We start from the raw sequence: 15,154 nt of genomic DNA, 5'->3' as shown, positions 1-15,154 counted from the left end.
CTATCCGTGATTAGACTTTTTCCAGGTAGAAATGGTTCGGCTTGCTGGGCGGCTGGATTTTGTTTTGTGGCTCCTTGCCCTCCCGCCGAGGACTCGTTCTGGCTGAGATGCTGGAGGGTGCTTTGGGATCCCGCAGCACCGGGTTTGCTGGCCCTGTCTGAGAGACGCGGGCAGCGACAGAGTGAGGTGTCACGCTCCCCGGCCTGGCCGTGGGAATGTGGCTGCCAGCCCCACGCGCCGTGGAGCGTCCTGGGGAAGCTGCTGGCCCGGCTGTGCGCTCAGCCCGGGAGCGCAGGGGATTTGGCCGTTTGGGAGGCGTTGCTGCCACCAAGGCCACCCTGGCGCTTTGCTGAAGCCTAACAGGCATTGCACAGGGCCCAGAGCAAGGCGCCCCTGCTCCAGTGTGGGGCCCGGAGGCAGAGTTATCCTGCAAATAACCCACAGCTCTTACCCCAGCTGGGCAGCAAGGAGGGAAGAGCTTCTCCAGCAGGGCTTTTTTCCTTTCCAGCGTTACATTCCAGCAAGCCAGGCCCTGCACAAAGGCTGGGCTGAGAGACAATGGATGGAAAAGTTCCCCAGCAGGACCGGAGGGGACCAGGAAGGTCACAGAGACTGACAAAGCAGCTCTTGTTCTTGGGGCCTGTGCATGGAAAGTGGCACAGACCCGGCCATTGTGTCCCATCACCAGCACAGCCGCTGCCAGGCTCCCGGAGGCTTTGCATCTGGGCCGTCTCGAATGAATCCTTTGGATTCTCAGCTGAGAATAAGGCAGTGCTCAGAGCTTTGCACACAGCCACGTGGCCATGGGAGCAGGCCCCAGGCTGGGGATTCAACTGTGGCCGTAGAGGCTTTCCACACCCAGTGCAGGCAGGCAGTGAGCTGGCTTCGTCTGACAGCGAGGTCCTTTGCCCTTTCCCGGCTCCGCCACAGAGCAGTGCAGGCCTGTGTCCAGCCCAGCCTCGCCCGGAGCAGATTCCCACGGGTACCGCGAACTCTCCCAGATGGTAAGTGGGGGGAGGTGGGCTGGCTTTAGCTAGGAGGAGAGCTACCCTCAGGGCCTGGGCTGTGCCTGGCAGTGCTCCTCACAGCTCACCTGGAAGCCTAAATGTCATCAGAGCCTCCCTGGTGCTGTCCTGATGGGGGATGAGTTGGGAGAGGAGGCTCTGTCTCTCCCCTAGGCCTTCCACCCATCCTGAGATTTGCTATGGGGGGGACAATTTCCTTATCAGCTGGAGCTGGGGGAGTTTTTGCCATGGCCGCCTGAAGCCCCCAGCAGATGTGATTCCAGCTACAGAAAGGGCGAACCTGTCAGAAGAGAGCCCAGCTAGCGCAATATCTGCGGGACCCCTGCTCAGTGTCAGGAATCGAACAACACCCGCTGACCCCAGACTCCTTCAGGGAGCTCGTGAGTAGCCGGGTCCTTCCAGCCATTAGACTGCAACCAGGCCACGCCTCGTGAGGAGCAGTGAAGTCTGAGCGGTTGAAAGCCAAGCCTGACAGAAAGAGGAGATGGGCCGTGGAGACGGGCCGCCCTCTCTGAGGGACACCACGCTCGCTAGGCACAGGCGTTTTTTGTTTGGCGTGGCGACGGTGGTGACGAACGAGAGGGCTGGTGAGGGTGCCCGGAGCCCGGCCAGGCGAGGGGCTCCTCGGAGGAGAGTCAGCCGAGCGCACTGCTTGAGATCTTGCTCCACAGCTGGCGGTCAGAGCACGGCAAACATCTGAGCTTCCTACGTGGCGCGCCACCAAAAGGCAGCAGCTGCCTATGGGGGTGGGAGGAGACATCACACTGCACTGCCAGCGAGCGCAAGGAAGCGTTGGCCAGGGCGCCGGGCAAACTGTGACTCTGTGGCAAGGCTGCTTTGATTTTCAGAGCCACACGGGACCTTGTATTTTAAGGTCCATTCAAAAGCCACTCAGCCAGGAACTCCCCCGCATTGTTTGCCCTCGTGACAGGCTCCATGATGTGTGCGGCCCGCAGACGCTAGCGGGGCGTGAGCCAGCCTCCTCCCAGCCACCGACTGGTCTGCACGGGTCTAGTAAGCAGCTCTCCAGCCGTGCGCTGCGTCCCACGGCTGTTTGAATTGGAGACGCTCTTAGTGCTGAGGGAGAGATTGTGCAAACAGCTGGTGCTAGACTTGCTTCAAAACCTGCTCGTGCTGCAATACAGCACCTCACCCCGTCCCCTCGCCCAGCTGGTGTGAAGGTGCCTCACAGCCCCTGAACCCATGTGGGAGTCCTCTGTCTAGGAGAGAAATCCTGGGGTGTCAGAGAATTGGTGTGTAATTGATTTCCTTTGAAACATCGCTGCTAACTGCGCCAAGGAGGTTGCTGTGACTCACAGCAGGCGGGGACCTGGCGACCCCAGCTGGAGCTCCCGTCCAGCAGCTGAGGTTTTCTAAGTGGAAACCTTCATGGACTCATACGTTTGTGCTGCTGCCCACCCGAGCTGGGAGCTCCTTATTTCTTTCCCGGAGCACACCCACCCCCGTTTGCAGTGGCACTCCGGGCCAGAGTGGGGAGGGCTTGGGGACAAGAGCTGTCTGGGAAAAGGGGGGGCCACTGCTGTGCTAACTGCACCCCAGCACAGCTAGCGAGCCATGGCCAGAGACCTTCACGCCCCCTTACTCTGCTCAGCAGAGCTGTCGGATGGTCCTTGAGCCATTGATGATTCACCTGCTGAGAGAGACCCGCGAAGAGGATCGCCAGCCCCAAAGGGCTGGAAACCAGCAGACAGGCCCCTTCAAATCAGGACACTGGCTTAAAACAAAGGGGATGTTCAGAATAATCAGCGTTGGGGCCTTTTATTCACCTTCTGGCTTTTGAGCCTTTTGGTCACATTCGGATCACGTTTCCCAGCTTTTCTTCACAACCACAGGGGATAGAAAGAGGTGGTTTAAAATGGAAGATTCTCTTGTAATGCCCTGACTCCAGGAGCTGGGGCTTTAAAGAAGACGCCTGATATCACAAGAACTGGTCCCATTGTGGGGAGCCTCAGACCTTGGTAATGTGGCAGGACTGGGACTGTCCTGGCGCACCAGGTCACGAGGTGTGACCCAGGCTCCCCGGTATGAGCAGTAAGCCTCAGCTGGCCTAATCCGCTCCGCATACCCTGGCTCACTGCAATCATAATCTGTATTTAAAGGCTGTGGTGACAGATATCCTATGGACGCTGGCACTGGCTGGTGGTGGCCGTTAATGCGTGGTGTACGTACAGGTGATCTGTGAAAAATGATAACTATGCACTGGAAATACGTTCTTAAATGTGGTTGGCAGGTAGGGCTTACGTCACCCCACCCTGGACAAAGGAATGTGGCTCTACATGCTTGGCTGTGTCTCCAGTGCACATTCAGCAGAGCACAGATAGAAGTACATTTACATACAAGGTAAACACCGTCATTAAATTAGCACATTTGGGAGGCAGCTGCTTAAGTATCCCACGGGTGGGGGGGACACTGTGAAAATTCACATGGCGTCAGCTCCTTGGGGACACAGCAAGCAATGCCAGGTCATTCCAGATACCACAGCTGGAGCTTCCCAGCCCTCTGCTATATGTGCAGCCTACAGCGACCTCACCCAGCCGCTCTCTGGCTCATGGAGTTACCCTGGGGGGATCTGATCCAGGCTTCCTGTCTCCAGGATGAGACTTTGGGATAATGCCCCCAGCTCCTAACCAGCCACGCCTCTGCCCAGCCACCCTGGCCGTCACACTGCCCCCAGCATACACCCCAGAGGGGGGCCAGCTCTCTCCTGAGTCTGGTGCTCCTTGGTGGTTTACTGATGGCCTCAAATCACAGGGACCCCTGAGCATCCCAGCTCTTGTCTGGGTGAAAAGTACGTTTCCCGCCCTCGTGGCTGGGGAGAAACCGGAAACCCTCCAACATCGGAAGGCAAAGAGAAACCCCACGGTTCGGATTTCTAAAATCTCATGGTGTTGGGGCCTGACTGATGATTTTCAAATGCTTCGGGCTGGCAACGCCGCAGTCACCAGGTTCAGCACTGAGCAGCCGTGGCCCTCTGAGTGCACCCAAAGGGCAGCTGGGTTTACTGGCCCCATTTACAGATGGCCCAGGCAGGGGAAGTGATTCACACGAGGTCACCCAGCACCTCAGTGGCTGAGTCAGGAACAGGACCCAGATCCCTTGACCCCCAGTCAGCCAGATTTTCACAAGAGCCCAGGACCAGGTTTCCCAGCTCCAGACTTTTGAAGAGCTCATCTCCCAATCAGGCACCCCCTGCGGGAGGGATGCTGGCCTCGGATTTGGGGGCGTTCACAGGAGCTGGTGGTCCTCTCCTCCCCCAGCCATTGCCCTTAGACTCCCCACAGTTTCCCTCTGACCGTTCGACCTTCACTTTTGCCCCCTCTGCCCCCCACATCATCCCATTTCTTTTCCCTGCCCCAGAACTTCCAGGAGAGCGTTCCCATCAGGCCCTACTCTTAAAGCGACCCACACACCTTCCCAGGCAGAAGTCCTCCGGTTTTCCTCCTCTCAGACTGAGTGGAAAAGGGCGCAGGTGGAAGAGGGAGGAACAGGATTGTGTCAGCGGAGGAAAGAGAAGGGAGGAACTGCAATGGCGGGTGCTGCAGGGGTGGCAGAGGGCTCCCCAGAAGTGGCATTAAAGCGAGGTGAACCGTGTGAGGAAGGGCAGGGCTCAGGCCCTAGCTTTAACTTCCCCCACCCCCCAGCGGTGCTTTGCCATTAGCAGGGTCCTGTGTCTCCCTGATCCCGGGCCTTTGAAATGCCACCTGCGGCCGTGCATCCACAGTGGCGTAGTGTAACCTCTCCAGCCGAAGGCCCTGTATGCAGGGCTCTCCTAGCTCCGGCTATCATCCGGAAAGCGTTCCCTCCCCCTTGATTCGGGAACACAATCAGAAAAAGAAAGGCAGATTTGTTCCTGGTCAGTCTGTTCCACGGGTTGCTGTCCTGTGTGATGGGCAGCAGAGGGGAATGATGTGGCTTTGCCCCTCCCATAGCTCTGTGGGTTTGTTATGAGCCGAGAGGGCTGAGTTCAGCTGAAAGCGATTAAACAAGGCTATAAGAAAACACTCCTCCCCAAAGCCAGGGCCCGCTGGCCATAGCCAGGTGACTCCTCTCTGCAGTCACCTGCCCTCATGGGCAGGGGCAAAGGGTACATGGCAGTTTGTGCTGAGAAAGGGAAGGGCTTGATCTGCTAGTTCCCTGCGCTAGTTTTAGGATGCAAACCACACATGCGCACACCATGCCTGGTCATTAATCTGCAAGCCCAGGAACCGGGAGCTCTTGTCCTATCTCTTCCACTGACTGTTGCTAACATTTCTGTGCTGAACGGCCCTTATTCTGAGCCAAGGTTTCATGCCATAGGGGTCCCACAGCCGCTCATCCCCCCATTTCACAGAAAGGGAATAAAGGAGCTACGCAAAGTTACTCCTACCAGAGCTGAGCGCAGAGCCCAGGTCGCTCAGAGGGCAGAGCTGCAGTTACTCCACTTTGCTACACAGGCTTTCAGAAGGAAAGGGTCAAACTAGGTACGTCTGTTACCCACACTAACGCTGTAGCTCCAGGTCACCCTCTAGCAGCTAGACCACAGTTAGGGTGGCCAGTTTTGGTGGGACGTGTTCCTGGAGGTTTAGCACGTGACACAATCTTTAATTAAAGATCAAACCTTTAATTCCTGGAGACTCCAGTGCAATCCTGGAGGAGTGGGGACCCTAATGACTCTGCTCCCCCCACCATGCTAAGGGAGATGGTTCTTCAGCTGAAGAGCTGGTGGTTCATGCTATTAAATGCAGAGGCCCCAGATTCTGTCCCCAGGGGTATTGTTACATTTGTCTGTGCTGTCTGTAATCACGAGACCACAGTTTGTTCCCAGAGCCAAGAATCTTGCTGCCTAACATCCCACTGCCTCGGTAATGCGTTGGTTGTGTTGTGTCGCTCCTCGCTCCCCACTAGTTCTCCTGGGGCTGAGCTAGGCAAGGGCTCTGTTGTGGGTCTGAAGGCTGTGGCCTCAAACCGTGTGGTGGGAAAATAGATACATATGAAAGTTAGCGTAAAGGCTCCAGGGCTGCTTTTGTGGGAATGATTTTATACGGAAAAACAGTGTTTGTTCTGTAACCAACTGTAGTCTGGCAAACCTGAGAGATGTCAGTCATGTCGCTTGATGCACGATTGGCAGGCAGGTACTGTGGTGACAAGGGCAGGGTATGCAACTGTATAGAATATACAAAATATATGCTTTATTTTTTAGAGTTTGTGTTTTTGGTTCATGGGAGCTGCCCCTTTAAGAACAGGGTGCGATCGACAAAGCGGCTGAGTTGGCGGCTGAGGACAGTGTATACAGGGGGGATGTTCCCAGTGTGGCCAGAGAGCTGCAGAACCTGCCTGTGCAAATGCCAGGAAGGTCAGAATGTGATTTACGGAATGGCAGATCTTTCCAGACAGCAGCCTCACTCTCCAAGGTGTCACCTTAGTGCTTCGGGGCCTGGCTGTCGCCGGGTGTCGCTTTGCACTGGAATGCAAACACTTTGGGCTAGGATAGCCTCTCACTGTGTACGTACAGTGTCTTGTACAGTGGGCCCCTGATCTCCACTGGGTCTAGAGAGCCCCTGCCACAAGATGCTCACTAGAAGTAGGCGTGGCAGAAGCTGATTTGTATTTCTTTTTGCAATTCCCGTGATTAATATCGATTTTTATTTTTTCCCAATTTTTGACGATTTTAATTTTTACAGTTGCAGGAAATGAAGCAGGGGTAGGGCTGGGGTTAGGGTGAGTGCAGTGCTCATAGCTGGGCTGCAGAGGGCTCCCCGTGGGCCGGTGACACCGGATCCCTCAAGGTGTGAGGGGGAGGGGACTGCACTTGCACTGTCGGTTATGGAGGAATATTTTTTTCATCAGTTTCAGTGTGCCAGCTGAAAGACCCTGGATTTATGGCCTATTACAACACTCTGTAACCCCCTTTTTGTGTCTTATGACTGCAGAGGTGTTAACAGGCCACTCTAGTTTGAGTGGCCTCTTACAAAACGTGCTCACTGTTTATGCTAAACAATCCATTCCACTCGTCTTTAGCTGTGAAGCTCTGAGGCTAGGGCTCTGTTTGCACAGCGTTTCTCAAACTTCTTGTGTTGGCGATGCCTTTCACACAGCAAGCTTCTGAGTGCGATCCCCCTGGTAAATTAAAAATACATTTTTAATAAATCGCACGATTTTAAGTGCTAAATTTATAACCGTATTGTTTAAAATGAATCTACCTTTTCTCACCGCTTTTAAATTAAGACTAAAACACATTTTTATTGAATTATTGCTATAAGCAGAACAATTATTTTTAAATAGTTACTGTTTAACATGGGGGGTGCGAAAAACGTTGTCAATATCACTTTTCACAGCAGACAGCGCCCCATTGCCACCCTCACTTCTGCGCTGCTTCTGCAGGTGGTGGCGCTGTCTTCGTAACCCCCCCCCACATCATAACCTCAGGGGTTGCGAACCTCAGTCTGAGAACAATTGCACGGCGTCATTTGCAGCAGTGTGGCGGCACTGCTTCTGGAGAAGACGCTCTAAGCAGATGGGAGGGAGCCATCCCATCGGCTTGATAATTCCTGCCTCCTCGAGAGGCGGTAGTTATGTCGGCAAAAGCCAACATAGCGCTGTCCACGTCGGCACCTAGGTCAGTGTAACTTACGTCACTCGGGGGGGAGGGGTGGATTATTCACCCCGCTGAGTGACGTAAGTAACACCAGAGTAATACGTAGTGTAGACATAGCCTAGGTCTACACCTAAAGTGCTAGAGTGGCATAGCTGCAATGCTGGAGCTGCACACAGTGCTGCTTTAGTGTAGACCAGTGGTTCCCAACCCGTGCCCGAGGGCCAAAAGTGGCCCGTGGAGTTTTTTGGAGTGGCCCACCACTCCCCTCCCCCTGGCTGCTTAGGGAGCCGTTGCCTAAGGACCCAGGTGGAGTGTGTTGCCGCGGGGCTACAAAACCGGTGCAGGCTCCTTGCTGCAGCCAAGGGGACGGGAGATCAGCACTTCCCTCCCCTGGCTGTTGCAGGGAGCACGGCAAAGCGCTCTGCCTGGGTCCCTAGGTGCTGGGGTGCCTGCTGGAGCCAGAGGGAGGGGAGCATTGATCTCCTGTCTCCCTGGCTGCAGAAGGGAGCCACTGCCTAGGGACCCAGGTGGAGCACACATGGTTTCCCTGCTGCAGCCCGGGGAGCAGGAGATCCGCGAGGAGGCAGCCTCGGTACGGGGTGGTTACATCCTATGTAGCCAGATACTGAAGCCCTGCCTGTTCACTGAATGAGGCTCTTAGGAAGTGTGCAGAAGCCTAGTGCTTACCTGGCTCTGTGAGCTCCTGCCTCATTGGCAGCGCGTCCTGCATGGCGAGAATTGCTCCAGTTCCATTTGACACACTTCTTTAGTCTGTCCCCTGGTTTTTTGAGGGGAGGCAATAAATCCAAGGCCTATGTTACAGGAATGTTCAGGAGGAAAGTGATTGCACCTAACATCAGCAGGCTGAGGCTGAGGCAGGAGTGCACACATAGCTGACCACATTTGCAGATGCACTCCAACAGTTTTTGCCCACATACTTACTGTTATCGCCTCTGCCCAAGCTCAACAGTGAACAGTGAATGAGGCAGGGACATATTGGGAATGAAACGGGCCAGGGCCTTTGCCTTATTTGGGGCCAAAGTCTCTTTGCAGATACCAAAGAATGCACCTGGAGTAAACTCAAAGCCCTCAAGGGCCGTAGTGTGAATGAGATCAGATGCGGGGGCCTCCCAGCAGAGCTTGGGTGGGCCCTGGTGTCACTGCAGACTGGAGGATGCAGGGTCAGTGAGGCGGGGCCCACTCACTCGACAGTGAGGATGAAATAAATATTGCTCAGCCACTTAATCCACCATCCAGAGGGCCTTCCTCCGCCAGCCTTCCTGGAGCCTGGATCAGGTCTCGAAAGGGTCGGGCGTAATAGTAATGCAGAACACTCGTGCTCTCATGGCATGTAATTAAAGACTGTCTCTGGATGCACGCGCCTGGGGGCTGAGCAGATGGGGCATGGTTTTGCCTGTCCTGATGTATGAGTACTTGGCTTTGGAGCCTGAACCGTCTGTGAAGGCTGATTTGAAACTGATTAGGTCTAGCAACACATAGCCCTTGTGTTAGCGGAGCCTGAGCAAGAACAGCTAAACACATGCACCGTGAATAGCATGGGGCTGGGTACGGTACATGCATTGTTATTTCCAGTGGTATATGTTATGGTAATGACCCTTAGCAGTGCCTTGAATGTGACATGCTGACTGTCATAACCGGGACAGGGGTGGTCAGACCTAGTGGTTGGAGCAGGAGTCAGGCCAAGTCAGGTAGGGGGAAGTCAGAGTCTGAGACAGGCCAGAGGGCGAACGGAGAGTCAGGAGTCAGGCAGGGCTGGGTTTCCGAGAGATCGGGGTCAGCTGCCAGCTTGCAGACAGCAATCGAAGAGCAAAGCCAAGGACAAACCATGGCTGGAAGCCGGAGCCTAGGGTCTATCGCAAGTAATAACTCAGTCAGCTTCCTGGTACCTGCCAATCAGTGGGCTACGAGAAGCTGCCACTCAGGGCCTGCTGCAATGTACTTCCTGCCAAACCCAGCCTCACAAGGTCCTCCCATGGGACCCCAGCCTAAGCCTCCAGAGGTGCTGGGGTGGCATCAGCAGCACGGCACCACCATGGTCTCAGGTTCCACCCTGCAGGTTCTTACACTGGCTCCAGGGCCAGCCCATCCTTTCCTGGGCAGCTTAGCAGATGTTTCCTCAGTTTCTGCATGTGCCAGTGTTGATGGCATAGCTGGAGCCCCAGGAGGATGCAGTGAGGCCAGGCTTGGGGTTCTCCACTGGGAACACAGAGCACACTGGGTACACAAACAAGAATATATCTTCACAGCAAAGAAAAATCTGCAGCTGGCCTGAGCTAGCTGACTCCGGCTCAGGCTGCGTGGCTCTTTCATTGCTGTGTTGACTTCTGGGTTCTAGGACCCTGCAGGGTGGTAGGGTCCTAGACCTCAGGCTTCGGCCCAAGTATGGAAGTCTACAGAGCAATGAAATAGCCCCACGAGCCTGAGTCAGCTAGCACAAACCAGCCACAGGTTTTTCTTTGCTGTGTAGACAGACCCCTAGTGACAGAGGCAGGGACATTCCTTCTCAGAGCCTTGTCCGCTCACTGCCTGCTTTGCACCTTGCTGTGTGATGAATCATTCTCTTGTTACAGTTCACATTGCTCCTCCCCAAAGAGTCTCCTCACAGACTGCTCCCAACGTCATATGCTCTGCACAGTGTGTACTGTCACGGATGTGCAACCTGATGCAGCTTGAATCTGGGGTACCGCTAAACCTCCTTACTCATGTGGCTTGTGCTGACCTCCAAATATGCTCCTGTCGATGATGCACAGTTTCTCCAGACCCTGTTATCATCCAGCATGACAGCAGGTGGCGCTACACACCCGCCATAGAGCCAGGGGACAGCCAATAACCCGGGCCATAGATCCCAAGCTTTTCACTACTGAGGAAGGCACTCCAAGATAATACCATCTTGTGCTGTGCTGGATAAAAATTTGTCTAGCAGAAACTCATTAATAAGTCCTCTTCCCCCTCTATATGAGGAAGACATGCACCAGTTTCTGTTACTGAGCTAAGATTTCCAGACACTTCAATTCAAGATCACACTGGTTAAGATTAAACAAGTTTATTAACTACAGAATAATAGATTTTAAGCGATAATAACTTGCAAATGTAAAGAGATTAGAAGTAGTTACCAAAGAAAATAAAAATAAGAACGCAATCTAAATTCTAACAGGATTTGAATCTAGAAATGTCTCACCCTGAGAGATGGTACAAGCAGGCTACAGATTTTCAAATCACAGGCGGAGGCTGCTTTCCCCACCTGGGACTCCACTCCCCCAGTCCACATTTCTTTTTGTTGTTTAGCTGTGGGGAGTGAAGCCAAGTCATTATGTCACACCCCTTCTTTTATAGTCTTTTCCAGCTTGTTGGACCAATGGTGCTTGTGATCTGGGGGGTCGTTCTCATTGGTTAGTCAGTATTTTGTTGTGTACATGCTTTCTTGGTGAAGTTCCACTGTAAACAATCCCAGTTAATGGAATCGCTCTTTGAGTGGGTGAAAGAGAGCCATCAGCACTGTCTGGCAACTCCATTGTTGTGCCTGAAAGGCTGTTTGTGGGAATTTCCCACCTTGTAACCTGCTTTAGTAGCATTTTAGCAATATTTTATAACTTCACATACCATGGTAGCATATACAATCCAACAAGATATTAATGTTCAGTAGATCAAGACTTTTAAAATAATACCACGCAAGGCATACCTTGTACAGAACATATCATAATTACATGACACTGGTAAATATGGAGTTTCTGGGGTATTATTCTCAGACACACAGTGTCACAACAGTGTGTTGCGTCAGCATAAAGAGTCGATACAAGACGCACAGCAGTCCCTTGCACTCTATGCCTCTCAAGGGAACATCTCCAGGAGATAAGGGCCACTGCACTGTGTTGTTGGAATCCAAGACACTGTTTATAGGCTGCTGATGGGCAGAGAATTGAAGTGTAGGGTTGGCAATTATTAGCTGTGTTTATCTGCCTCACTCCTGCCCCAAGACTCCCAGATTATAGGACCATTTTGCATATCTGTGTCTGTTTACTTGTCTGAAAGCTGCTTACCAGGACCCTCTTCTTCTTCCCAGCAGAAACCCAGGAAGGTCCCTCCTCAGTCAGGAGAAGATTCTCTGAATTGCCCTCTCCCCCCTGGCTGGCAGAGCTACACGTCTCCCCAGGGCCACAGGTACTATGTGAACACCTACACCAATGGTAAGTCTCATTCATGGGAGCTGTGTTTGGTGCACCTGGCTCTGCTGCAGTGAAGGGTCTTGCAGGGCTGTTTCTGGGAGTTTGGGATTCATCTCCAGGCTGCTGGTGGTAGTGCATGCTGATTTTCAGGGAAGCAATGCAAAGAACGAAAGCGTGTGAATGGTACAAATACATTTCATTGACAAATTCCGAGGACATCAAGAAGAACACCACGGGAGCATGGTTAAGCACTCACTCCAAAATGCAGAAGTGCCAAAATGAGGGATGTCTGTACCACCTTAACTCTGACCCTTAGTGTGTGCTGTAGGAGACTGGCTTTAGCTCCAGGGTACTTTTGTGGAGTCCAGGATTCAGACTGGTGCATGCCTGATTTCAGACGTGGCCATTATATTTTTTAACTGAAATCTACTTTGCCCAAGAGTTAACAAAAAAGTCTGTGTGATTCCATTTGCAAGATGTTCCATTGCAGAAGATAGTGATAATGGCAGTCCAAGTGTCTTGGCTCTTACTGTGGTGGTTGGTGCTTTATAGGCAGAGGGATAAATATGGATGTAGAACCACTGTGGTCATTTGGAGTTTGAATGTTGCAAGTTCATGCTAATCTCCTGTAAATGAAAAATGTCTCTGGGTTAAAACTTCCAAATGTGGTTACGTGACATAGGAGCTCAAGTTCTCTTTTCCAAAGGCCCTTAGGCATTTGGGAGCTGGTCTTACTGGATGTCATTGGGACTTCAGCTCCTGGGTCACTTGGGCACTTTTGAAAAATGTACCCTCGTTCCTAAAGTTGCTGAAAGACCCCCTTGCTAAGCTGAACCGGGTGTGTGTCAGTGCAAGGGGCCGGTGGGCAGCCTGACCCAGTGGCTGTAAGGGCTGGAACATGGCTTGAGATAAGCACAGAGGAAGCTGCCAGGAACCCATTCATCTCGCTTGCTCTGAGCCAAGCCTGTCTAGATTTGAGCTATTTGGATATATTCTCCGAACCTGGTGCTTAGGCCACTCTGGCTGCTCCCCAGCCCATCTGCTCGGGCTCAGTGCATGGCTAGGGGTGCTGAGAGAGAGCAAGGGGACTTTGTTCCTGCCCCATGCAGTGCGCTGGTCCTCCAGGCTGCAGGGGCAGATGATGCTAATGAGCGCTGTCCATGGAGCTGTATCTTTACAAGGCACCATCCCAGCATTCCTGACAGGCCCTGCAGAGAGCTTGGGCAGGGCCAATGGCCTTTCCAGATGGTGAAACAGGTGGAAAAGCAGCTTCCCAAGGCTGGGCAGCAAGGACGTGTCCAATGGGGTAGTGGAAGCCCGGGCAGTACTAACCAACAGCCCACAGGGCCAGCACACCTTGCATATCCAGCTGTCACCAGTCCCTCCACTCTCCCGTGTGTAAATCAGCTAAGACGAGCTCTCCCACAGCACTCTGTCCATGGGGGATCTCCAAGCACTCCCAAAGGGGAGGCACAAGTAGCCCTATTTTCCTGGCAGCATAACTAAGCAGATGTAAAGCCATTGTTTCTGAGAGATTTTGTCAGCTGGGGTCTGAGGGAGAGATCGATCATCACATCAGAGAGATGGCTCCTGGCACCTGCTCTGCCGCAGGGTCCCATGGGGCACAGGGCAGGTCCCCTCCTGTCATTCATTGTTCCTCATAAGTTGCCCCGTCTGTTCAGGAGGTGGGAGATTTACAGTCCACGCCCGGCCCAAGGCCAGAGGATTCCCCAAACAGCCCCTGTGAAGTGCAGAGGATTGCTAAGGCCAGTCATTGGCATGGGTGGAAACAGAGCATGACTTTTTCTGGCCTGGGGCTCTGAGTTGCTCGGGGTGGGGTGAGGAGGGCAGGGGAGGATGGGGATCCCAGTACTGCCAACTTCAAGAAATCACAAATCGTGAGTTGGTCCCTCCAAAATCATGACATTTTAAAAAAAGACGATATTGTGTTTTCAGGTCAGTCTCTTGCTCTTTGAACTCCCCTGGCCCATGGGGTGTGTGCATGTGACAATTGGTGTCACCCACGCTCCCACATGTGCTGGACAAACGGAATTTGGCCCTCAGGAGCTCTCACCCCACATCTGCCCCTCTCCTGCCCAGCAACTAATCCTGTCCTCCAGTCTCCCATCAGTCCTGTCCCCACGCAACCCCCTCACTTCACCCCCTCTCTGTTCAGTCCCCAGCCCCCATCATCACCACCCCATCGACCCCCACCACCCTCGGTTCACCTGCCCAGCACTCTCCCCATCTGCTTAGAACCCACCATCAATTCAGCCCCCCCCACTTCAGCCCCCAACCTGACCTCTGCTCCTTAGGGTTCTTCACTCTCCCCAGGCTGGGGGAGGGGTGGCTCCTGTGGGGTCCCCTCTCCCATTTCCCAGGCTGGCAGGGGAGCATCTGCCTGGGGCTGACAGCTGGAGCCCTGGCCACGCCTGGGGAGGCTGACAGGATTTCTAAGTAAAATTAAGTCTCACTTTTAGACCTCTCAAATGACAGCATTTTTTTTCAGTTGATTCAATTGATTATTTGAGGTTTGGCCCTCACCACCTTCCTTATCTCTCCGATGAAGTGTCTCTTCCCTGCTGAGGTGTAGCCCTGCTGTTTCTTCCTCACTTGTTAGCCTGAAAGCTTTGTTTATCTGTTATGTAGATGAATTCGCATGGTCTTTCAAAGTACTTTGGAGGTAACTGCCCAGTGCAGACACCCCAATCATTGCTTTGTTCAGGGTGGGGTTTGACTGGAAACACCTTTTCAGACTGTGCCGCGGCTGGAAAAAACATCCTGACATTCCAGAGTTCGATTGTGAGATGATGGGGGAGGCTTAATTTTACTCAGAAATCGCGACTCTCGCAAGCAAGAGCTGGCAAGTCTGGGCTCCTCTTTCCAGGCTGAGTGGCTCCCAGAAAGGCTGAGTGCAGACAGCTGTAGGGCATCCCAGGGCTTCTTTAACTGCAGGCCATGTCTGCCGCTGCCAGCTGTTGCTCCCTGTGTTGGAGAAACACCATAGGAAGCCATAGAATCATACTGCCCAGAATCCAGTCCAGTCAGACCCACGTTTCCCTGGACACTCAAAGGCACTGTTCCTCCCTACCCGCCTTTGGCTTCCTGCCCTAATCTGTTTGATGTTAGAGTTGCTCTAAAGAGGTAATGAGAAGTATTCTACCCTGGGGAGAGTGCCTCTCCTTATTCCCTTTGCAGTCCACAAAAGGCAGAACGTTTAACTCAAACTGGCCTGAAAGCTCATCTTGGAGCAGGGACCAGGTTCAGAAAAAACTAAGCAGCTGAAAGAAGGGGCTGGGGCGAAAGGGCTCGTCCCTTCCCTTGTGGGACAGTCACCCCTAGATATGGCA

At 53.3% G+C, this 15,154-nt stretch overlaps 1 protein-coding gene across 3 annotated transcripts in view; it reads left to right on the top strand.

Annotated features, from left to right (window-relative positions):
- GAS7 (growth arrest specific 7) overlaps window positions 1-15,154 on the top strand; it is a 173,640-nt gene that overhangs the window by 59,039 nt on the left and 99,447 nt on the right. For 2 of the 3 annotated variants that reach the window (XM_067547716.1, XM_067547714.1), the window contains exon 2: window positions 11,702-11,825. In XM_067547716.1, coding sequence (XP_067403817.1) covers window positions 11,702-11,825 — 124 coding nt within the window. The remainder of the gene's footprint in view (window positions 1-11,701; window positions 11,826-15,154) is intronic. The other variant, XM_067547715.1, reaches the window with a different exon arrangement.

This window comes from Emydura macquarii, unplaced genomic scaffold (genome assembly GCF_026122565.2).
Source record: "Emydura macquarii macquarii isolate MOO-44397 ecotype Brisbane River unplaced genomic scaffold, CSIRO-AGI_Emac_v2 contig_1230, whole genome shotgun sequence".
In the NCBI taxonomy this organism is placed as follows: domain Eukaryota; kingdom Metazoa; phylum Chordata; order Testudines; family Chelidae; genus Emydura; species Emydura macquarii.
The sequence above is the reverse complement of the archived record's forward strand: the minus strand, read 5'-3'. Positions and strand labels throughout refer to the sequence as shown.